This window comes from Dermacentor variabilis, chromosome 11 (genome assembly GCF_050947875.1).
Source record: "Dermacentor variabilis isolate Ectoservices chromosome 11, ASM5094787v1, whole genome shotgun sequence".
NCBI lineage: Eukaryota > Metazoa > Arthropoda > Arachnida > Ixodida > Ixodidae > Dermacentor > Dermacentor variabilis.
In genome coordinates this window covers 21,689,075-21,714,882 of record NC_134578.1, presented here as the reverse complement: position 1 = coordinate 21,714,882, position 25,808 = coordinate 21,689,075, and the positions used below count along the sequence as shown (strand labels likewise).

The following is a 25,808-nucleotide window of genomic DNA, read 5'->3' as shown; positions in this document are numbered from 1 at the left end:
AAAAAAATGTGTTGAGTGATTTTTTAATGGACAGGAATAATTGATGCATGTTTTTGCTTTTTTTTAAAATCTTGCTGTTGCGGCAGCAACAGAGCCTGTCCAAGAGGCCGCGGATGCCGTTCTGCGGAATTCCGAGGTTACCCTCTTGGGACTGCTCCATGATCCAGCGCCGGCACTCCGACGTGAGTGGTTTCCCTCAGCAGTAGCAGCCGGGGCATGTGGCCTTGTTCTCCTTGGCTTCAAATTATTGACCACGTTTTGCAAAACTTGCATGATTTCAGTCTTTTATAACTAAGGGCCGTAGATGCATCAGTAAACAAATACTCTATCTACATTACTTATTTGCTTTAACGTGACACTGTGAAGTTATTTCCTTTCAAGCTTCTGTTACTTGGGCCTTGCCATTACCGTTGTTTTTGCACACGTAATCCGCACCCCCAATTACAGCAGACAACAGCCCAGAAAGAAAGAAAAATATCCCCGCGTGTAATCCGTAGAGGTAACTGCTTGCAACACTGCTCAAATCTTTGCAAAATACAGTCTCCACTTGCTGATGCACGACTTGCTAGGTGTATCTTCGGCCAGCGGCTCCGTCCCCCCATTCTTCGGTGATGCTGACAAAGCTGGATTCACACGTCGGACGTTATTGCGGATGAATCAGTCGTGTGATATGTGACGTGAATCGGATCACTTCGCAGCTAGCACTCGCACAACAGCAGATAGCGGTGCGGACGGAGAAGCGTGCGCATCATCAATGACGATGAAGCAAGTTGGACCAAGCCGAAAATCCCAACGGTGATTTGGCTCACCGCAATATTGTGAAGTGGTTCGTGCAGACTGAGGGAGTGCCGCCGGAACGAGGGATGATGAGCTTGCTGGGGCTGCGTGCGCTATTCGCTAACCACTAAATGTAAAATGGCGCCCCGTAAGGTGGAAAAGAATGGGCAACCGGGAAACAGGGGAGAAGTGAGCTTCTTCAACATGCAGGGTTGAGAAGGTGGAGTTTCCTAGGAGATAACGATACTTTAAATAGTGGAAAACTCTGCCTTGAGGTGTGGCGTCACGGCAGCGCGCAAGCCACACTTTGAAATTTTGGTGCGGGTTATACATGCAAAAATACTGTAATTCGGCCTTTCATCTGCTGGCTTCCTGGCTAGCTAAGATAGTGGTGAGTACACGGGAAAGGTAGTGGTCCTGTGTTTGGTCCCCTAACCAGGGTAAATTTTTCGTCGGCGAGGCTTGTCAAAGACCATGTATCAGTTGGGTGTTCTTATTAAAGACGAATCATGTGAAATCATGTGAATCACTGTGAAATGCAGCTGACTGTCGGCAGTGTGTGCTATCCTGTTGTGTTGTTTGCTGTGTGTTGGCTTAGCAGGCAGTTACTATAGTTGAACCCTACTCGCAATGGAATCTTGATAAACGGAAATCGCTTAAATCGAATGCCGTCCTCATGGTTGGTTGATTTTGTACTCGTACAATTGTGTTAAGCTTTGTCTCTCGGTCAATACAACTCTTGATAAACAAAACCAATTTCCCTGCTCCCTTGAGGTTCAGTTTAAAGAGAGTCCACTGCGTAGCAATATCCGAGTGTGCAGAAAATCATTAGTATAACTGATAATTGTTATAACTGGTTTGCACAAAAAAATGCAGAGGGGACAAACATTCAAGCATTTTAACTAGATGAAGAAGTACCATATTTACTCGTGTGTGCATCTTTTTTTTTTCTTACTTTAGGGTTTCAGAATGAGCGTGCACAAATTACTTTTGACACACACAATGTTGCCAGGTTTAATCAATATAACCACCAACGCAAAGCGGTAGCATTGTAGTAAGCGGCTTATTTAACCATAGGACACATACAAAAGTTGATGTTGCATCGGCTGCTCATTGTTATATTTGATGTATTGTTAAAACTGGTGTCGTTATAAGTGCGTTAGACATCATGTGGTAGACTAATGTTAATTCACTTCCAGTTAATTTGATGTTCAGTTATATCACAACCGAGAATCCCAGCTAGCGCCCATGTGTTGCTGTGGACCAGAACAATCAGTATTTTGATCTTGAAATTGGCCCTTGCTGGACGAATCGAGCTTGACTTGCCAACACACACTTGCCCGACCCCAACCCCCGATCATGACACCACTGGCTGCAGCGTCTGTCTTGGCAATGCTTAGACGATAGTGAACACATCAAATACGCATTTTCTGCCATTCAAAACGAGTTTCGACCTGCCTTCAGCAGATTTTGAAGAAAGAGGGATTATCGTGTTGAGGATAAATGATTACCATATTTACCCGATTCCAACACAAGCAGTTCTTTCATTTGGCCTTAAAATTGCCAGTGTCGCAATTGGCTTTGAAGCCAGAAATGCGTTGCAGTGTTACCAATGGGCTGCTATCCGAGCCAACATGATCATAATTGTTGTCACAAGATGTTGGTAGAAAACGTTTGTGTGTAGGTTGGCGATAATATTGTGTTTAGGTATGCATGAGTAATTTTTTTTCTTTTTCATTCGAAGCAAAGTTGGAAGAGAATAGTTATAATGTTAAATAATTTTGAATGGCATAGTTGTGCGATTTGCATAAAGCCTTGATGCAATACTCAGAAGTTGCCAAATCTTAAAACAGAAAGAAAGAAACGGAAAGCAAGCATGAAAAAAACTTGTTTTTGGACGGATCTTCCGTACAGTTGAATATCTGAATTCATAATTTTTTTTTTTGTGAAGTGCTGTTATTCAGATCATTTTATGCTGGAACGCAAGCTGTCAATATTACCGAGTGGAAAACTTGGTTCTAGAGTACGTATTTTGGAATAGACGGAAATCTTTATTTTGAAAAATTAATGCTATAAATTAAAGATACACGGCCTACATTTAATAGATTTATAATTGTTTATTTCGGCTGCAACAAACCTCCTCACAATCGGTGCAGTGGTTACTGATTAAAACGACATCTCCATCTCGATGTATTTAGACAGGAGCTCCTGAAGTGAAACTTCCCCTTATGACACTCGTGTGTGAACTGAATAATCACAGCTATGTCTGAGTGAAATGTTTTTCCCTAACCTGCCTTGCTCAGTTTCCCTCCTCCTCCTTTGCCCCGGTTTACTCACGCAGGCTGGTGTCTTCAACTCTGTCCTTCTGAACCAGTCGGGACACAGCAGGTGAGCACTTGCCAAAAAAATCGGTACACATGCAAGGACATGGTCTATTGCTGTTCCTTAAAAAACGAATATTTGGGATGGAAATGGAAGTCCTGGATATGCAGAAATCGGAAGAAATCGACATGCACAAGCGACGAATTAACAAAAGTGCAGTAATTAAATCTAATTACTTGCGGGGCGCATTGCACTTGTATGTAGAAACTACCGAGTGGGAAGGTGGTAGCTTAGCAGGCGCGGCATCGCACTACCGAGCTCAAGGTTGCTACTTCCATCCTAGCTGCAGCAGGCACATTTTAATAAGAGCGAAATAGGGGGAGAGGGGGAATAAAAGAAAGAAAGCTTATGCACTTGGATTTAAGTGCATTTAAAGAACCCCATGTGGTTAAAATCGATCCTGAGTGTCTTGTCGCAGCACGCCTCCTTATCAGATAGTGGTTTTGACATGTAAAGCTTCAGTTTCTTATTTTTTATTTTTTGTGCAGCCTTCCACCGAGGATATCGGCCTTGGTCCAGGAGAACTTCGCCAGCTTTGGAGGTGTGTTCCATTTTCTTTCTGTGCTTTTGTTTTGTATACTGTCAAACTCATTGGTGCAGGTTATCAAAGGAGCACTATCACAGGGATAAAAACTTTAACTGCCGGAACTGCTGTCGTACAAAGTAACCAGTATATCATACGGATATCAAAACTGTTTATAAGAGTTATCTATTTTTCTTCATTACTTTTTTATTCTTTAAGAAGGTTTGTTAGTTTGGCTTGGTGATAGGGTGCACTACTGTGTGATTGTTGCCTGGTCAAAAATTCCCCTTTTTATTTTCTATGCTCTTCTTTTTATCTCGTCGCCCGATCATAAACGCTTGATAAAAATGTGATTTTAGCTACCTTACTGTATTTAAGTGTGTTTCTTTCCTGTGAATAACTTCCTCCCTCCTCGTGTTATGTCATGTTATCTACGGTCCTCTAGCAACCTGTAGTGACAGTGGGCTGGGCTAGAGCTTCAAAAGGCAGGTCCGAGCCAACAAATTGTTGCTGTTTTGCTGTTTGTTTTGCTTGTTTGTTTGCAAGCTTGTTTTGCTGTAGGCTTCTGTTTGTCAATGCTGCTCTCTTGAATTGAAGACGAACAGGAGACTAACATTTATTTTCACTCTCTAAATTTTTCAGAGGAAACCTTGCGGGCAAGGCTTGAGCAAGAGCTGGAGAGGAAAGAGGAAATCATTAGGGAACTGGAAGCAAAGGTGAGGAGAGATCTGCTGAGGTTATGAAGAATCCTTAGCTGGTTGTTGGATTTGCATGCTATATACAGCTGATCCTCGACACAACAAACCCCAAATATAGCAAATTATTGGATTAACAAAAAAAAAAGTCTGAAATCAGTGATTTTTGGGGGAATTATTAATGTGTATGCTTATTGCAAATATCAGATATAACGAAGGTCAATTCAGGTAGACTTTCGTTACCACAGTCGAACCTAATTACAACAAACTAATGCGAACTACATAAAATGGTGTTAGTGTAACAGATATATATGTTTATAAAGAAGACCAGATGTATCAAAGTTTTTTTTGTGTCAGATGTGAGTTCAGTATAACAAAGTTTGACAGTGTAAGATTAGACTATTCTGCAGTGTCGCATGTTCGTTAAAGCGTCGCTTTCGCTTTGCTGAGCGGCTTCGAATGGTGCGGTCAATTTTGCACATCCACTCGCCTGTGTGGTTACAGCATTCCACTGCCGAGCACAAGGTCATGGGTTTGACTCCCAGCCTTAGCCACTCCATTGCCATGGGGTTGGAATTGCAATTACATTTGCATTACAATGGAGATGTGCATTGAAGAACCCGAGGTGGTCAAAATTATTCCAGAACCGTCCCCTCTCTGCGTCTTGTTGAAGAGGCTGCTGCTGCGACAAGAGCATTTTTGTTCAGCACGTGCCAATATGGCAGTGTTTTTTTTTATAGAACTCACAAATTTTAGTATATCATGCCTGTCTAGCATATCGTTTATATTCATAGCACACCTCATTAGTCATTGTCATCGTTTTACTGCATATACAGTCGAACTCTGGTAATTCAACCCTGGCAGGACCGACGATATTGTTCAAATTATCCGGCGGGTCAAATTAAGCAGGATGCAGAAAAAAAAAAACGACAAAAGCCTGTGTGAATTCATTTGGAAGTATTTGCGCTGGTCTAACATGCCCCCGAGCCAAATCTGCGCCCACTTTGTATTTGTCCAAAGTAGAAAACTAACATGAAAATGACATTAATGCTACTAAAGAAAGCAAAATCTGAACTTGTACCAGATTTCTTAGCAAGAAACAATTGCGGCAGAATCCATCCTTCGATGACTGTCGACGGTAATGCAATTAACGTTCGGGCAATGTAGTGACAACGACAAATTTCTGGAATTGGAAATAGATGATGACATATGGCCTGAAGACAGTGGAATGATGTTTCTGATGATGGGCATGACAATGGTATGAAAACTATAGTTAAGTCTATGTGAGCGTGCGGTAACACGATTGAGCGCAGGCCGGCGTCTCCTTCCTGCTCCTTTTAAGCTGGATGGGAAAGGAGGTTGTGCACTGCTCTGCTTGCTCCGGTTCAGCCTTACCTCCCCATGAGTCTTTCCTATTCATTTTTGTTGTACATGACATCGCGATAGCTAGCGAAGCATCAAACCTCACCCGTTATCTCGGGTTTGTATGAAAGGCGGTGCTCAGGAATGAGAGATCTTGTTTGAAATAATCGTTGCATTGTTTTTGGAGTTTGAATTCGGGGGAGCTTGTTTTCTATTGAAATACATAGGACTTTGCTGGTACCAACAGAGCAGTTATTATCCGTAAATTCAATTGTCCGTCAATTATCCGTCAATTACCCATCAATTATCGTCAATTATCTGTCAATTATCTGTCAGTTTGAATTAAGAGATTTCGAATTGTCAGTACTTCACTGTATATGTTTTACACACGTCTTTACTGCTTTGTCTTATTTTTCAGCATTAGCGCTACATTGAATAATCTGTGCACTTGTCATTCGTTCTTTTTTCTCTCTCCTCGAAGATTGCGGTGCACAAGGAGGAGCACTTGGCGCTGGAGCGACGTCAGGCTGAGCTATGCAGTTTCCTCGGACTCACTCTGGTTGTGCTGAGGACGATTCGCTGCGATCTCCAAGCGTGAGTGATGGCTTTTCTCGCCTTTCCATCGCAGAGTCTTCACCTGAAGTCTTCGTCTGACGGGCAGTAGGTGCCCAACCTGTTTATAGTAGTGTACAAGGCAGTTAGCTGTTTGACAGTTAGGTGCAGCAGCTGTGACTGAGCCACTTATTGGTATTGAGGTGCACTCGTCGCACTTACTTCGCCCATGTGGAAGTGAACGCATGTGCAAAAGCGCATCGGCCTGTGCGTAAATTCTGCCGACGCTGACACGCCAAAGTTGTGCCCCCCACATTGCCTTATTGTACTGTCGTTAAACCCTGTTCACATGAATGATAGCAATGGAATATGTACATGCGAACCTTCTTGTAAAGCTCACGTCCGACATAAAATTTTCTTCGTTGTATCCGATATTCATTATGAGCATATACAGTCGACTGCCGTTCATTCGGCTCCATTTAACTTGATTTTTCGGTTAATTCGATCCCGACCGAAGGTCTCGACCGGTGCTCATGCATTACTATAGGTCCAAACTTTAGTTATGTTTATCCTAAAATTGGCCTTTGCCGGATAATTTGAACTTGACCAGTCAGCATGCATGCACCTGACCCCTATAGTGACTCCTATAGTGACCCCTATAGTGATCCCAACAGCGACGCCTTAGTAGCAACGTCTGTCTCGGTGAAGCTTAGGTGACAGTGAATGTGCTGAACACGTCATCTCCTGTTGAAAATGCCCACTTTCAGCCTGCCCTTAGAATGTTTTCAAGCGATAACTACAGCTCACAATGTCTGATCACAATATTTAGCCAATTATAAAGCGGTGTCTTCATTTTTATTTTTCATAAAATTTGGGTGGTAAATTGCATGCATGGTGTGATTGGACACCAAAAAATAACATAGCTTTTGAGGCGTTTGTATGCTTTGCCGCATAACACTCATGTATTGCAGCAAAGCTGACCTAAAATCGTATAGCAAACTCGACTCTAGGAAACCGGCCACTATTGTGCAACACATATTAGACCCTTGCCCAATTTTCTTGCTAAAAATCTGGTATGTGTTAGGTTTCTAATTTGTTTAGGAACCTTAATGTAACTTCTGGAATAGTTTTCTACTATGGACACACAGAAAGTGGATGTGCTTTTGATTCGGGGGAGTGTTCTAATCTGGCAGATAGTCTGAGATGAATCAGCAGTGTGTTTTTATGTTTTAATGCGACAGCATTAAGGGACACATGTCACAGAAAATCCGGTGTCAGTGTTGGCGTCGGGGCCACTGGAGTTGTCCGTGAGCAAAGATTTCCGTATGTACAGTCGAACTTGGATATATCAAACCTGAAGGGGATCACAAAAAAATTTCGTTATATAGGTAATTCGGTATATAAAATAAAACCACTATACAAAAATTTTCATGGGGATTTTACTGAGTTTCGTTATACATATAATTTGTTATATGTGGGTTCGATATATCCGTGTTCGACTGTATTTAGGTATATGTAAATGCCACGCCTCGCTATATGACATGCGGTATTTGCTGGTTACATTGCCACACCATTCGATCACTAAAGTTGCTCATACCTTGTCCTACATTCTTGACGAACTTATTCCTCGGAATTATGAGAATGACAGTCCACAAAGAATTGTCATGAAACAAAACACAGGCGGTGCATGCATTTTATGCTAAATCTTCTCAGACTGAAATGTGAAAAGTGCGAAACATTAAAAGAAACCCGAAAATGATATAATTTTGTTTGCATGCCTGCACACTAACTTTGGGATCGGCCCACGCAAGAGGCCGCGTTTCTACCAGAAAGCTTGCCTTCGTGCATAGTGTTCGCCACCAGCGTTTCCCGGTAAACATTACATAAGCTGCAGTTGCCCGAAAGCGTGAGAAGCAGTCGGGGATCTTCGAATGCTGTCATGTTCCACTCTTAAAGGCAAAGCTTAAGCGTCCTCTAACTTTTCTCTGCATTTAGTTTAATTTGACTCGCCGGATGATTCAATCAAGTTGGTCCCATCGAGAAGTCGGCTGAATTTGTGACAGGATGATATCAAGGAGAACCGTTGTAGATTTACTTCGTAATATATGTTTGTTGTGTCGGGGTTTGACTATTGAGGAACATGGCAGTGCGTAGGAGCATTAGTGTGGTGTGGCAAAATATTGCAATACCCTGACAGGCCGAAGTGTGTTAAAGATATTTTTGGCTCGGACACTTCCCTCTGAAAGCAAATGTCTAAAATTTCTAGTGACAGGTTACTGCTGGCAAATTCGCGTCATCAGGTAAGTGGAACATAGAAGCACATTTTATTAGGAGATACTGCGATTACAGCTTGATAGTCAGGGCAATTAATGATGGCAGATACTGACGGTGATGACAGCACGATGGCTCATACATTGTGGTCCAGGGAGGAACTCCTAGCTTTTACCTATTAGAATGGTTTGTAGTTTTATTTTTTTCTTATGGCTTCTATCAAAAAAACATGATCATGGTGAAAACACACTGTAAAGTTTGGCAGAGGTACAGTTGAACCTCGCTACAACGAAACTGACGGGGCGCGCGAAAAATTTCGTTAAAGCGAAATTTCGTTGAGGCGAAAACAGGCCAAAAACACTGTCAGGTTGGACCACATAGTCCCAAAACATCATTTATTTCCAAAGAAGTCGGTCAGCTTCTTCTGCTTCTTTTTTTTTGCCACGAGTGCAGTGGCGCGGCTTTCGCACTCGGTGAACAGTTGCATCGCGACGTCGTCATCGTGAGCACCGAAAAATCTGCGGATCACATCAAAAGCATCCATCACTTTTATTGCAGGTGGTGGCGCTAAGTCCTCCGCGTCGCTGTCATCATCCGATGATGCGTCGTTGTGGCGAACGCCCTCAATTATAGCTTCGTCACTCAGCTCCTCGTGAGCTAGCACTTCACTGTCAACAGCGATGTAGTCGCCGATGTGAACATCGGCCGGCACATCTCCGGAGTCCTGAAGGGCTGCCCATGCCGCATTGGCCTCTGTGGAGGGTGGAGCAATTGTACTGCAGCCTTCCTCGTCCGACGTGGAGTTCGCTGCCAGTTGAGCATCGGAGTGAAAGCCGGCGTGCACAAAACAGTTGTAGATGATACTGCGACTGGTTGCCGTCCACGCTGCTGAGACCATCTGTACAGCCATGTACAAATCCACTTCGATTGCCCGACCGGTGTCGATGTTTAACACCAGCCGCTGAATCAGTCGCTGTCGATAAGCGCTTTTAACGCTATTGATGATACCTTGATCCAGCGGCTGGATTAAAGCCGTGCAATTCGGCGGGAAGAATCTTACTTCCACGCTTTGAAGCTGAACGTCTTCAACGTTATGCGCTGAGCAATTGTCGATGAGCAAACAAACCTTACGTTTCTTTGCCGTCATGTCACGGTCGAAAGCGGTTAGCCACTCTTTGAAAACGGCCCGTGTCATCCAAGACTTCTTATTGGCAACATATTTGACGGGCAGGCTCTTGCCACCTTTGAAGCACCGCGGCTTCGCACTTTTGCCTATCACCAGTGGGCAGCGCTTGTCAGACCCGTCCATGTTGCAGCACAGGAGCACAGTCACACGCTTTTTGCTATGCTTCCCTCCGCTGCATGGCTGGCCCTTCATGTGAAGCGTCTTGGAGGGGAGGAGCTCGAAGAAAAGTCCCGTTTCATCGGCATTGTATATGTCTGATGTGGCATATTTCTCCATTAATTCCGGCACAGTAGCTGATGCCCAAGCAGATGCAGCGTCGGCGTCTGATGAGGCCGACTCCCCACACAGCACTTTAGCGACGATTTCATGCCTGGCCTTAAAACGGGTCAGCCACCCTGAGCTGGCTTTGAAATCATTGATGCCCAGCATACAGGCATAGCCAAGTGCCTTTTGCTGCAACATGTTTCCGCTGACCGGCATCTTCTTTGCGCGCACGTCGAGGAACCACGTGTACAGAGCCTTCTCAAGGTCCTCATGAGCCGCTTGCGTCAGCTTTTTCCGCTTCGCGGATGTCCCCGAAGAAAGAGCTTGCGCTATCGCGTCTTTCGACTTCAAGATCGTTGACAGCGTGCTCTGTGAGATGCCGAAGTCCGCTGCAACATCTCCCTTTTTCCTGCCACTGGATGCCGCGCTGATAATCCGTGCCTTCTCTTCAAGCGAGAGGAACTTCCGCTTTCTAGATGAAGTCGCCATGCTCGCATTCATTACAGCGCACTAGCAGCACAAGCACGAGTGAAAAAAACTAGGGCAAACGCGCTGCTGTTGCCAGGCTGCGGCGTCCTTTGGCAACGGATTGGTTGCGGCTCTGAATTGGATTGGAAGAAAACGGGAGCTTGCCCCCGCGCCTTGTCGCAAGGCAGCCAGCCCGATAGTCATCAACACCAAGCTATGGCGGTGATCATGTGCGTTTCAGTGAGTGGATTAGTTTGGTCCAGCGAATGTTTAGCGAAACAAAGCAGCGTGGGCCTATGGAAGTACATAGATGGGCGGCGATATGCTTGTTTTATTGTAAGATATATTTTTAAATCGAGCTTCGCATAGCAAAAATTTCGTTGAAGCGGAAACGCGCCCCAAAAATGGTTCGTTGTGATGAGAAATTTGTTCCATTACTTTGTATAGCGAGCTGACGGGGAATTGGAAATATTTCGTTGAAGCGAAAATTTCGTTGAAGCGACGTTCGTTGTAGCGGGGTTCGACTGTAATCCTTTCCTTCGAAACATTCTTGAACATATAAAGAAACCTGCTTAGTTCTTAAACAATTTTTTATTCAATGTATATGAGCACAGTACTATTCGTTTCCTGGCAGCAGAGAGCCCACAGTTATATCGAAAAGACCATCTACTCTTCAACATTTCTGAAAACTCTGCCACTTTTCATTTCCAAGTTTCATCCCATGCAAGTTCTAAACGCTGACCATTGGCTATATTTCTTAAACGTCACAGCTATGCTGTGCATGAGGCATAAAAAGATATGAAAAAAGATAGAGAGAAAAAAATGTGGCACAATAAACAAAATGTTACTCTTAGAACGACGGCGCCTTCGGGTGGCAAAAGATGGGACTGCTGCGATTGCCTCCGAGATCTGCCCGATCTCAGAGGCCTTGCCAATACCAAGGCTCAGCACCATGATGGTTGTGACAGGATGATTGTCGCTCGACGTGGTCAGAGTGGTGCAGCTTTGAGCGCAGTAGGAACAACGAAGGGGTGAAGAGCGCGGCTGTAGGGAAATGGTTGCCGAAAACTTCGATTATACGGGACATGTGTGCATTGCGAAAGAGCCGTTCTTGAGAAGTGGGCCATGCGCACTCTGATATCCTGTTGCGTGCTGCATTATATCAGTTCAGAGTTGGAGGAATCACTGAAGTCTGCCTTCAAAAACAACGCTGGCTATTCCTTTTACCAGAGTTGCCTATCTTTTGTGTGCACAATGCATGCCCCCCCCCCACCCCCCCGATACCCTGGAGGTGGGCACGCATTGTGCATGCAAAATGAGCCAAGGTTACATACTTACCATCTCCCCTGAATTTGTCAGAAGGGTTGCGAATTTAGGCTCGTTCTGTGACTTTACAAATCTGCTCAGCTTTTGCGAAAAATTAATTTTTGGGAAAGGGTTTAAAGGTGTTGAAAGATGGGGCAAGCAGGATTGCAGAAAAAGAAAGGTGCGTACTAGAAAAAAATTGTTATGGCGCCTGTGCTGCTCTTTTGTGGAAATGCAAGGTGCCAAACAGAGGGCTACTTGCTTCGAGCAAGTTTGTTCAGACAACTTCTTGAAGCAGGACAAATTGGCAAAAGCAAAGTAGCGGAAAAAGTCGGTGGTTAAAAACACCATTGCCTAAATCTTGTCTAACCCTAGCTTGCTGGTCTTTTAAGGACAGTGTGCAAACATAAATACAGTTGAACCCACTTGTAACAATATTCAAGTGGCACAAAAATTTCGTTATAACCAATAAATGTAATAACCGGGTTGCATGAAAAAAAAAACAAGATAGAGGGACGGCAGAGGTGTTGCGGGAAAACTATAATGGCGGGCAGGCCGGCACCCCTCCCCACCACCTCCTTGCATCCGGCTGCTGATTGTGTTTGACTGATTGTCACTGCTTCCTGCACACTCCAATCATGTATAACAAGCCGCGGCTGTTGGCGTCCACATTCGAATGGCACTGCTATAACAACTGTACAGAAGGGTCACGGGCAGCAAGCGACACAGTAGCTGCACCGGTGCATCGCTTTGGTGGCTGCAAAAGGGGGCTTCTAAAAAATGCGAGGTTGCTGCGGCAGCCTGTCAGCTTTAGAAATCCAGAAAAAATGCTGAGGTGAGATTGCCACGCGCATCTTGCTACGTACTTCTCACTGGTTTGCACCAGAAAAGCCCATGTTCATCAGCCTTGCTAGTTTTACGCGAAGCTTGCTGACATTTTTCTAGAAGGTCTCCAGTTGCTCCACTTTCTGTAGCAGAAGGTCCTTCGCGAAGACGAAGCCTTGGAGGGAGGGAATCATCTGCGGGGTCTCTTGCGAGGACAACGTTGAGGGAGCCTGCCCTACCGCGTCATCGCTGCCATTGTTTCCGTCACTGTTGCCATCGCTATCCCATGCATGTATGTTCGCAGCGATTGCCTCTTCGTTTGCTCTTCCAAATCTGCAGCAGTATGTTTTCTTTCACCGGCAACGTCGTGCATTGCTGATGGTCAGTGGGAGGATCAGTTTCGGTGGCGAGTCAAACGAGGCTGAGAAACCATGTGACCAGAAATGACTTCAACGCAGCCAACAAAGACGAGCATGAGAGCCTTCATCCATTGGCAGAACTGTACAGAATGAGGGGCCAGCGAGCAATCTGGGAGCGGCACAATTGGCATGGTCCATTCATGTTTCGGGGGAGGCACGCCATAGAGCTATAGGCGCAGCCTATTCGTGTTCAGAGGGGTGGAAGGGTGACCAGAGAGGGGCACGAAGCTGGTGATGCAGAGAAGGCTGGAAAATAAGCACGTGTCCATTGTAGTGGTGGGAAATCATTGAGCGACTTGAATTTCCTTTTCTTTCTTTTCAAGGGTTTTGCATTTCATTACTTTCAGCACAGACACCCTGCAGGCAGACTTCATCGTTATAACCAATAATCCGCATGGGGGCATTGTAGTAAGCGGGTTATTTCACCATAAAAAAGAAATACAAAGGTTGACAGTGCAGCAGCTTCTTATTGTTGTAACCGATATGTTGTTAAAACCGGTACCGTTATAAGTGGGTGTGACTGTAATTGTAAATAAAATGTGTGTTAATCACACAAGTGCCTGCTCATGGTAAACAAAAATGGGTGCTGGTCCCTTCCCTGTTGCCCTCACCCACCTATTTTTGTAATGTCCATGGTTGTTCTTACAGATACATTAAACTTCTGCTAAATCAACCCTGATGGGACTGACAAAATTGTTGGAATTATGTGGTAGGTTGAATTGAATCAAAGGCAGTAAAAACGGTACTTTCCCTGATTCTAACACATCCGTGGTTGAAACGTGTGCTTACTTTCTTAATTTCAAAGTAGAAAAGTAACATCAAAATTCCATTACAGTTCATAAACAACGAGCAAGTTGAGCACACACCTGATTTTATTTGCAAGCTAAACTTAGCGTGATGCAATTCTAGCAAAGGCAAACAGAAAAAAAATGAAACCAGCTAAATTCACCTTCATTGAATGAAAATACTTATTTGATGTCCATCGTCATCAGCCTCAGACAACCCTTATTGTTGTCTTTATGAAGAACCCACATCAAGTCATCCTCCGAACAGTCCATAGCGAACAGTCCAAGCTCCGTGACGTCACGTACGTGGTCGCATGACCGGTAGAGATGCACTGCACCATCCCTTTAAAAACTCAAGACATTGACTGGGAGATAAGCGACTTGACTCGGAGATCCGCGGCACCACAGACTGGATATATTTCTGCTTGTGTGCGGGGCGTTCTGCGTATACCTTCCATGCTTGTTTAATGTATCTTGCCTGCATCGAATAAACTTTAGAGATAAGTACTGTGCTTATCGTATGTCTGTCTTCCGATCTCGTGCAAAGTGTGTGCTTGTTTAAACCTGCAGCAACCATGAAGGTTTTCGCAATAACTTTAGTGCTAAGCCACTGCCGCTGCATAAAAAAAAAGTGTGGCCTCCCGCATGCATCGAAAACACTTGTCATCCGCCGCGGCGCCACCAGTCTGGGACTGTTGTCTGGGATCGGCATAGAAAGTACGTGAGGGACGCGCTTCGAGTGCCGTCGCCCGTGGAAACCGACGCGTCCCGTCCCCGAGAGCTAGCGCCGTTCGGGCCAGCCAAGCGGTCGAGAATGCAACTACGGCTCTGACATTCGCTCCCATTGCGGCCCGCCTGACGTGGCACGCCGCACCTGTTAAAGCGATAGCTTTACTAACCGCGTCGAGGCGAGTTTCGCCGTCGCCTGCAATTTGACCTTCATTTGACCGCAGCAACGCCGTAGCCTTGGCAACGCGCCGCGCCGCCGGCTTGGCGCATGCGCCCTCTGCAGCTAGGTCGCCGCCTGACCACGTGACTCGCCGCGCGCGTGGCTGAGAGGAGCGCAGCGCTCGCCTAGTCAGCGCAAGTTCGGCCGTGGATGAGAGCGAGGGCCGGGGACGTCTTTGAGCGTTGCGCGGGAGGTTTTTGAGCCGTCGTCGCCAAGCGGCGTCTGCCCACCCCGCGGATATCGGCCGGCGAGCTGCTTCACTTAGACAGGATGTCTGCCAACCGGGAAAACCGGGAATTCTCAGGGATTTTGAGTAGTCTGGAAAAACTCAGAGAAAACTCAGGGAATTTGTGCTTCTATCAGGGAAAATTAGCTGTAATTTTATTGAAAGGGTCGAAAGTCAAGGTAATGCTGGCTCGAGTAACAGACAGGAATCGCAATGAATCGTCTTTGACGCCCTGTCGTCGGCTGGAGGAGTTGCCAATGTACAGTCAACGACCGACTTTCCGGATTCTCGATAATTTGGACGGCTTCGCGGCACCACCACGTACCCCGTAGAGTCAATGTACCAGAACGTTTGAAATTTCAAACTTAAGAACTCTTCGCCGTCCGATTTCCCGGAGGTTTTGCCGTGACCGCAGGTCTGAAACGGCATTAATTAAAGCCGCCACCTCTGCCATTTTGATTACCTTGCCGCCTCAAACCGGCGCTCTCGCACGCAGATCCGCCGGCAGCCGTAGCCACCACGGCGGCAACGCTAGGCCTAGATGCTCCGACGTTCGCTATGAAGCTTCTTGCCGTTGGACGCCGTGTTTTTTATTGAAAGAAGTCGCTGCTGTTAGCAATGGCACGGACTCCGCCTTTGTGGTCCTCGCGATTGGCTTAGAAGCTTGGAAAGCACGGTGCGTTGCATAATGCCGGTTACCGAAAGTTAGCTTTGCCTCCGTACACAAATGTTCCTTGGTGAAGCTTAGCAAAAGTACTGCAGTGAAGCATAACCAGGGTGTCTACCAACCGGGAAAACCGGGAATTCTCAGGGAATTTGAACAGTCTGGAAAAACTCAGGGAAAACTCAGGGAATTTGTGCTTCTATCAGGGAAAATTAGCTGTAACTTTATTGAAAGGGAACGAAAGTCGTGTTAGTGCTGGCTCCAGTAACAGAGGAATCGCAACGAATCGTCATCGACGCCGTGTCATCGGCACGATGTATTGCCAGAGTAGTTAACGACCTATTTTCTAGACGCCCGATTTTTCGGACATGCCCGATAATTTCACGGTTTTGCGGCACCACCATGTACTCCATCTAGTCAATGTATATTGCCCTGACTGCAAGTCTGAAATGGCATTAATCAAAGCCGCCACCGCCGCTATTTTGATTATCTCGCCGCCTCGAACCGGCACTCTCGCAGGCAGATCCGCTGGCAGCCGTAACCACCACCGCGGCAACGTTAGGCCTAGCTCGCTATTAAGCTTCTTGCCGTGCGGTGCCGTGTTTTTCATTGAAAGAATTCACCTCTATCACTAATGGCACCGACTCCGCCTTTGTAATCCTCGCGATTGGCTTTGAAGCTCGCAGAGCACAGCGCGTTGCGTAATGCTAGTCTCCGAAAGTTAGCTTCGCCTCAGTACATTATTGTTAGGCGGTGAAGCATAACAAGCGTGGGAAGGGGGCAATTGTCACGGGACACAGTATGTATTCCTTAATTACACATGCGTGCACCCCGTCTCCTGTCACAGTACAAGCCCTGATATGCCTAATAAGCGTACTGGCAGGCCTTTAGAGCTTTTTCAGACGTGCCTGTGGTAATTTTAGCCCTTAAAGGCAGTTAAAGACATGCATTAATTTTTTTCAGACTGCCCGTTTTTTTTTTCATTTTTTTTTTGCGGCCCCTTGGAAGTCCGAAAAATCAAATGTTCACTGTACAACTGACCAAGAGGATGCTTCAGATGAACCATGTGGTGAAAGCGTAGTAGAAGGAGGATGAGAACAGAGAGGACCGACGCACTGAGGAATTAACGGGAAAGGAAGGGTGCTGCTGCCTTTTTGAAGGAGCTTGAGCTAAAAAAGCTAAGTGTTGGCTGACGCTGAGACACAGGTGTCCCTCATCCAAACCAAAATAAATTGTTTAAGCAGTGAAACCCAACACTGAGATGTTGTGTAAGGGCTGAGAGTATGTCAGGACAGTTGAGGTTGACTTCTCAGCTGCTGAGAGAGAACCTTAGTTGTGACAAAGTTCAGGACATCATACAGATGAGCTTGCTATCAGTTGATAGAAATAGCTGATATTAAAAAATATTTACTTATGTATGCATCTCCTTTTCATTCGTATTTGAAAATGTTGGACTCAATTTGGAATGGGCTTTACCATTTCTTTTGCTGTGCATTTTACTAACACCTTCCTTCTGTTTTATTTTTAAATAAAATAGATATTACTCCTTACAATTCAAACTGGATTAAGTTATTTTTTTGTTTCAGCATGCTTACTAGAGAGTGACAGCATCGGGCAACGTGGTGTCAGCCTGTCTTGACATAAAACAAAGTTCTGGCTCATTCAGGGAATTTCGCAAAGGTGCTCAGGGAAAACCTAGAAAACTCAGGGAATTTGGAAATGTCAACTTGGTAGACACCCTGCTTAACAAGCGCGAGAAGGGGCTATTGCCATTGGACACAGTATGTATTCCTTAATTATACACACGTGCACCCGGTATTTCCTGTCGCAGTACGAGCACCGATATGCCTAGTATGTGTACCGACAAGCCTTCAAAGAGTTTTCGAACGTGCCTGTGGCGATTTGAGCCCCTAAGGGCAGTAAATGACATAGATTTATCTTTTTCCATCTGGCCGATATTTCGGACGTTTTCGCGGCCCCTAGGGAGTTCGAAAAATCGGTCGTGGACTGTGCAACTGACCAAGATGCTTCAAACGGTCCTTGGGGCGAACGAGTGGCGGAAGGAGGACAAGAACAGAAATGATCTACACATTGAGGAATAAAGGGCAAAGGAAGCTTGCTGCCGCCGTTTTGAAGGAGCTTGAGCTCAAAAAACAAAGTGTTCGCTGATGGCGCGATGCAGGTGTCCCTCCCTCATCCAAACCAAAATAAACTCTTTAAAGCAGTGAAACACAACACTGAGGCGTCGTGCCCGGGCTGAGAGTATGTCAGGACAGTTGAGGTTGACTTACGAGTTGTTGAGAATCTCAATTGTGACAACGTTCGGGCCTCATACCACTGAGCTTGCTATCAGCTGATAGAAATAGCTCCTATTCGAAAATATTTGCTTCTGTATGCGTCTCCACTTTATTCGTATTTGAGAATGTCCGACTCGATTCGCAATATTTTTCGACGACATTTTATTTGCTCTGCATTTTACTAACCCCTCCCTTCTATTCTCTTTTTGAATAACATAAACACTTCTCCTTAGTATTCGAATTGGACTAAGTCGTTTTTTTTTTCGTATGCTTACTAGAGAGTGACAGCATCGGGCGATATGGTTTCAGTCCATCTTGACATAAAACACAGTTCTGCATCACTCAGGGAATTTCGCAGAGGCACTCAGGGAAAACCTGGAAAGCTCAGGGATTTTGGAAGTGTCAACTTGGTAGACACCCTGTTAGATGGTCCGGAATGGAACAGACGTCGCACCGTCGAGATCAATGTAGCGACCGCGCTCGCGCCCTGTTCGTTTGCGCTTCGACGCTGCGCGTGTTCGCTGCGTCTCTTTGCATATCTAGCACTTGCGCTTTCCCTGTGGCCCAACAGGCTTCGCGCCGTCGAGCGATGCGTTGTCTACCCAAGCCTAATCACAGTCATGTCTAACCACCGGCCTAGGCACAGCCGTCATGCCTGGCTTAACAATGATCGTATTCCTAAAATTTCAGCTAAATCAAAGGTTAAGCAAGTGAAACCAAGACTTAACCCGGCTAAACCAAGCTTTTGCTTTGCATATCCAGGGCTAGCTGACCTAAGCCGCAGCCATATTTTTTTATCCGGGGGCCTTGGCTAAAGAAACGATCGCACATGCAGAGGTAAATGGGACTAGCGCACTTTGTAAGTGGGGTCGTTTACTTCGTGCTTAACTTACTGCAAAAAAAAAATTGTACCCACAAACTATATATAGCCCAAGAACGAGTTTAACCGTTACATATTACAGCGAGCCATGAAGCGGTATAACTTCAACGCGGCGTAGCCATGCACCGGTCTTGCGCCCTTGCGCCTCTTACAGCCTAAGTTAATGCATGTCTTTATAGCGTCCCTTTGTAAAAATTCGACGTGGAACGTTTCCAGGGCGGCTCCTATAGTTACCGCTGTGCAGTACGACTTCGAGCCTACGTGGCCGTTTGCGTTAAGGTCCCTCTAAAGGAAGCCCAGAGTTCTAGAGTGGGCGAGTGAGTCGTGTTCAAAGTTCACGTCGTCAAATTTCTCAGCCACGAGGCGCTTAAAACTCCTTTACCGCAAGGGTAGGTAATTTCGCCTGGTATATAATTATACGTATCTATATATACATGCGCGCCCGCGTCCTTTTCGAAACCGCCTTTTCAGCTCTCATAAAGGTTGCGCTTGTTCTGCACGTGTTCTCGTCGCCCTAAGTGCCCCCCGTTCCGGTCCGGTGGGCATATTATGCGGTCTCGCGGCCAAGTTAACTGATTGCGGCGTCTCTTGCAGCCGCAGGCGGTCGGACTCCAGCTCTATATTTGGACGCTCGCCTGGAGCAGCCCGTCCGATGAGGAGCACGAAGTGAACGGATGGAGCGTACACCGGTGGCATGTGAACACATGTGACGCATGTGACATGCCATGACATGTGACGCATGTGACATGCCATGACATGTGACATGACATGACATGTGACATGGCATGTGACGCTACAGGGCTCGAGTATCGAGCCCTGTAGCGGAGGGCGTTCTTTAGCTGTTTTAGCTCTTGCCACCCCCCCCCCCCGCCGTATATTAAACAACACCTTTTAACTGCGAGATTGTTGGGGACCCGCTCCGTGACTGCGGCGTCGTCGATACCTGCTGGGCGAGGTCGCGGGTACGATTCCCGACCGCGTCGGCCGCATTCAGGTGGGGGTGGAGTGTAAAAAACAAAGAAACGGTCGCGTACCCCGTCTTTGTACTGTGTACCATGCATTTTTGAGGGAATCGCGTGGGAATTAATGCATAGGACATGCGTTGGTGCTCCTATGCGAAAGTTGCAGGAAACGTTCACAAACACACACACACACGCGCGCAAAAACTTGAGATTTCCCTACTGGGGTTGCCCCCCGTCTCCTCATGACCTCGTTTATCGCGCGTTATATTGATCTGCCGAAATGGCTCACATGTCGTTTGGCAGCACTGCCGAAGGAACGAGTTACACACAGGTGACGTCCTTGCGCAGCGAAATATAATTCCGGACGTAACTGCACGGCTTCTTGGCGGGGTGAGAAGCCTGTATTTTTGCATGGCACATGATACATTACAGCGACACGAGAAGAAAGGGGGTTAACCGAGGGGCCCGATTTTTATTAGTCATATCATAAAAAGCCAACAAACACTGACACCCAGGACAACATAGGGGAAATTACTTGTGCTTAATAAATGAAAATAAAGAAACGATAAGTTAATGGAAATTAAAGTGGATGAAAAACAACTTGCCGCAGGTGGGAACCGAACCTACAACTTTCGCACTTGACACGTTAGGACCTTTGCGCGTGCACGTCGTATACCGCAAAGTGCATCAGGGGGGGGGGATAGCAGTGGACACGGCGCCGCGGATGAACACATCTCGAGGTTCATAATTAGCGGCAACGCATAGTACAAGGACAAAGCGAGACGACACGCATCGTCAGCGTCGTGTTAGTGGTCTCGCTTCGTCCTTGCCCTCTGCGCTATGCCGCTAATCACGAACCTTGACCAACGTAGCCCAACTCGACGCTAAAATAAGCATCTCGACGGGGATTCGGCCATCCTATTGGCTAAGGAGTCCTGCAGCTTCCACAGGGCTGCAAGCGACTTGTGTAAGATGGAGTACAGGATGTGTCGCTTTGGTGCTGAGCACGAGGTCCCGGGTTCGATTCCCGCTTGGGTGCAAGTTTAACAACCTCAGGGGGTCGAAATTAAAGCGATCCCTATAAAATGCAGTGAGTGGGGAAAGGTAGGAGCGAACGGATAACATAATTGGCGTTAATATCGAGGTAGACGGGGTGGCAGAGTGAATGGCAGCAAACGCGAGTGCTTGCTTAGGGTTTACGATGGTTTCTAGAACAGCAGCAAGCGCAGCTGCTTTACATTATTCTTGCGGAGATTCAAAGAAAAAGTGGAGTGAGTCAGCTAGGCCATGTACTTCTTCCATCCTGGCGCCCGAAAGAAAGAACACTTTCATCCTATAGGGCTACTTCTCATTCTCAATTTTTCGCACTGTTAAAAGCAGCTCTGCGAGACGACGCAGCGTTTTTCGTCCCGTCTAATATAGCGCCGTTTGGAAAGCTGCCATCCTGTGGACTTCTTTTTTCGTTCTCGGGTCGTTTTGTGCGCAGGCCCGATTAAAGAGCCCGCTGTTTCCCAAAAGAGCCTAATATATCTGAATGGCCGTATTTCTGCGATCAGTGGGCAGCGTGCGCGTGAGGTCCCGCTATCCCGGGACATTTTCTTATTATTTTGCGGTTGAGGGAAGAAAGGGAATAGGGCATGAGAGGTGACGGGAATGGGACGTGTACACTGCTGCGTATGCGACTGCAGTTAATCTCCGCACCCCCCCCCCCTTTATTCGCCGACGTGTCCAGACAATGAGTTCCGAGCTGTACAAACTCGTTCCGCGGTCCCTGCGTCCAGTGATTCGATCGAATGCTGTATGTGCTTTGTCGCCGCCTTTCCATTTCGACACGGGAACGCACTTTGAAAGAAACGGACCATTTCCGCGGTGACCGCCGCCGCCCCCTCTATATTGGCTACTTTACATAAACGGGACTGCCGGCGAGCGAGCGAGCCGAAATATATACGCCTCACGCTTGCTTCATTTCGTCAGGACGAAGCGGGAGCCTTCTTTCCCCTCCATGTGTTCCCCCATTTCCTCCACAATTCCCTCTTACGTAAAGCTCGAACGCGCAAGCAGACGACACACAAAACGACATGGCGTACGAGGCACAAAACTATAACAGACGACACCGAAAACCTTTTCCGTGGCTTTCGCTATTTCCCTTTCGCTCCCGGGAGGTGGAGAGAAATGGGGAGCGCGCATCAGGAGGATATCGATTGGGGTTCCCTTTCTTTCTCCTTCTCTGACGCGTTTCTTTCGCTTTCCCGCACTTTCCCCTTTCTTTTCCAGCTGGGAGGATGAGGATCGGAAGAGGGAAGGAACGTCGGGAGAGCCGAGAAACGTGAGCGCGCACGCGCGCTCCTCTTCCCGATTTGTCCGCCGCAGCGCGTCGTCGTCGCCGACGCAATCCGATTGCGCTCGCCGCGTCATCCCCAGCGCTGTCCCTTTATCTTTACTCGCCTTCTCGCCAAGGCACACCTCTCTCCCCTTTCCTCACTGTCGATTCTCCACGTACCCCTCCCGCCTACCCCCCACTTCGTCTCGTCTGTTCTCATCGTCTCACCCCAGCCGCACTCCCGTTCCTTTCCTCAATTGGCTACACGCAGACCTCTTCCTTCCCTACGGAGTCTGTCGCGCCCATCCCCACACACACCTCTTTCGCGCACCCCCTTTTCGCCGGCTTCCCGACTTTTCCTCCCTCTTTATCCCGGCGTCTCCCCTTTTCCTCTTCCTCCGGCGGGAAAGTAGGTCGTCGTCCTTGAGGGAACTGCCTTGCGTACGGCCGCGTGAGCCTGTCGCTCTGCGGACTCGCTCCCGGGCGGTGTGATGCTGACGTCTCCGCCGCCAGCGTAGGGAGCGGCGTGCACGTTCAAAGGCGCCGCCGCCGCCGCGCACGATCTCCTGGGAGATAATGAGCCACCGTCGCCCTGACGTTTCCCTGCCGATGTCGACGGCGCCGTGCTGCGTCCCGGTGCGTGATGCGTTTGGCTGCAACTGCAACCGGTTTCGCTTTCCGCGTGCCTTCGGTTTGCCCTGTTCGGGACGTTGGCGTGGACCCGTTTGCAATGTGGTGCCCGCGCTGCCTCTCCACGAGCTTCGTCGCGAAGTCGTTTGCAAGTGCGAGTTTGTCGGTGGTGTGTGCTGCGTCTTCGTCGGCAGCGATTCTTCGCAACGACTTGTCGCGGCCTGGCGCGCGTGTCTTGTTTTGTATTTTTTCGTTTCTTTTTCTTTGTTTCGGACGACTCGCGCCAGTTGTAACCGCGGCCGCGCGGCGCGCGTTTTACAGAACGTTCACGCGCGCGCGCGCGCCTTCCCGGAGCCCTTCTCGGCCTCTTACGTCGCTCGTGTTATGAAACACGTCGAACCCGGCGACTCTATGCCGGAATGATAGCCATAGAAAGCAGCCGTGCATTCCGCTGCCGGTGCCCGTGCGTGGGCGCCGCTTCCCGATTTTTCTCATCGACTGTTGCTTTGAATTTTTCTTCTCGCCTGACTGCAGCGCTGCCTGCTGGATTCCCCCACTCGCTATTTTGGGACCCTCGTCTCCACCGGCAAATCCTTTTGAGCACGCCTTGTGAAAGTTTATCTTTGCGTGCCAGAGCTGGGTTCTGCTTGAATACTCCTTCTGCTTGGTTGTGCTCCTTGGCATTTTTTTTTCTTTCACTTCCTTGTTTTTTCTTCCTTTGAGATTGTTGTTTTCTCCAATTGTGGGAGTTGTGCTCCTTTGCCTATCACATTGGCTGTTCTGGAACGGCAAAAAGGGGCACTTGTTTGATGCTGTCGGAACCTGTAGACTATTGTTCTTGGCCACATTTATCTGTGTGGGAATTGATGGCCTCAACTATTTCTTTCTTTGTCATCATCTTTCACAACGGTTTTGTGTCTATTGCCACAGTTATTGGGGAGCTTTTTGAGTGGAGAGATTTAGTGTAGCAAAACATTCTTAAACCTGTTATCAACTGTATTGAGCTTGCAGTGATCTTCAGTTGGACATCTCTCCAGTGTTGGTAACTTAGCAAGAAATTTGCTAAATTTAGAAATTTTTATTTATCTTAACAACTTTTCCATCTAGGAGTTTTTGTTACTTCAGTGACTTTTTAGGGATGTATATAGCTCTGGTAAAATTTGTCAAGGTAGTTTGGCTAAGTTCAGTGCTTTGCCCCCATTTTATCCGACGTCAGATATTTATGCCTCAATTCCTAGCTGCTGATTTAGATTTGATACCACTTTGAAAACTCTCGGATTGTTTTCCCTTTTCAAGTTACCACCATTGACTCGTCTTTACAGAAGGTGATTTAAAACTATGGTTTAAGAATTTAAGGAATAGTTTTAAAAACAATTAAAACCTAATGCCAAATTCTGAGGAAGTCATGATCATCACCACACGGTGACTTTGCCTTGGAAAATTAACCGACACTGCACATCTCTGAAAAATGAAATCTTGCGAAGGTTCCTTTGTGATGATTGTCACTGTCATCAAGTTTAAGTATGCAGATGCATGGAATGCAGTTAACAAAGATTAAGACAAAGTTTCTTTGTTTAAACTGTATGAGAGGAAGTTGCAGCAAATTTTTGTGCTTGCTTCAATATGTTCCAGTATTCTTTTATATACTGTCTGGTATTTGGTTATATGCCAGCCGATATTCTGTTATGGCATATCAGTTCTGCGGAATCCTGCAAGGTGGAGGAAATCTCATGTAATGGGAAAATGGTCATGCACCCAAATGTAGCACGAAGCTACAAAGGAAACCTATTTGGGTTTCTCAGATAACCGTGTGGGCTAGCCCTTGCACTGCGATCTGCTAGCCTCCTGGCTAGCTAGATGGTAGAGCGACTGCTCTAGAAAGGCATTGGTCCCGGGTTTGAATCCCTTACAAAGACAAATTTTTTCTCGAATGCGAAACTTTTTCAGAAATGTATATGGGTTTCGTTTGTAGTTTTGTGCTACATTCGAGTGTATGACTTTTTCCCTTTCATAGTATTTTGCTATACAGCTTGTTCGATAATATACCATCTAGTATTCCACTATGTGAGATCCTATATTACATTATATGCATACCAGCTGGCATTCCATATATGTATGCTTGCAACTCTCTTTTATGATAAAGCTCTCAAAGGTTTGGTTATGGCAGTGTACTTGCGTGGCTGTCAGTATTTTCTGTACTTATGTCACACATACAGTGCTTTTTGAGGTTTAAAACTGAAATTGTTTAGCGTGAAGAAACCATAAACACACAAGGGATAAGACAAGCATAACCATTAACTTGCAACCAAATTTTACTATCGAGAACATGCTTTCATAGAAGAAGTTTTATCCGACGTGAGATATGTATGCCTCAATTTCTAGCTGCTGATTTAGATCTTATACCACTTTGAAAACTCTCGGGTTGTTTTCCCTTGTGTATTGGATTAGTGGATTGGTGTATTGGATTAGTGGATTGGATTGGATTAGATTAGTTTATTGGATTAGTGGATTGTTTTCCCTTGTGGCTCCTATGTGTATAACCCACATAGGAGCCACACATAGGAGGCATATCTCTTCAGTAGAGAGTTTTAGTGTGTCCGATATTCGGGTGAACACAAGCGGGACTGGTATTTTACCAGATCAGCAGAGGTGCAAACGTGAATGGCCTGCATGGTGCTGCCACCTGGTGGCTTAGAGCCCAACCAGAAAAATACAGCTAATATTGCTGTAACCAAGTGTATTTTACTTCGCTGGTGGTTATGATTGTCCACTCTAATGTCCATAGTTTCTGCACATAAAGATCTTGTTCATTAAATACCAACTAGTTCGATCTCTCACATTGTCTTTGAAACCAACAAATCGCACGATATTTGTGCGATTGACCTAGGAAGCAGGCATCTTCGATAAAGACAGTGAAGTGTGCCACCTTGCATTCAGCAGCTCAGGGTCCTTATTAGAACACATTTCTCCTGTAAAAGCATTCTTCCCTTCTTGAATATATTCAGCAATGTGAAAAGATGACAAGAAAACATCAGTGTGTGTCGACTATCAGCTGATCTTTTTTTC

The 25,808-nt window shown here is 46.5% G+C and overlaps 1 protein-coding gene across 7 annotated transcripts in view; it reads left to right on the top strand.

Moving 5' to 3' along the window:
- Window positions 1-25,808, top strand: part of LOC142563919 (uncharacterized) — a 253,141-nt gene that overhangs the window by 86,885 nt on the left and 140,448 nt on the right. For 6 of the 7 annotated variants that reach the window (XM_075674643.1, XM_075674642.1, XM_075674641.1 and 3 more), the window contains exons 12-16: window positions 87-182; window positions 3,119-3,165; window positions 3,648-3,700; window positions 4,325-4,398; window positions 6,221-6,333. In XM_075674643.1, coding sequence (XP_075530758.1) covers window positions 87-182; window positions 3,119-3,165; window positions 3,648-3,700; window positions 4,325-4,398; window positions 6,221-6,333 — 383 coding nt within the window. The remainder of the gene's footprint in view (window positions 1-86; window positions 183-3,118; window positions 3,166-3,647; window positions 3,701-4,324; window positions 4,399-6,220; window positions 6,334-25,808) is intronic. The other variant, XM_075674639.1, reaches the window with a different exon arrangement.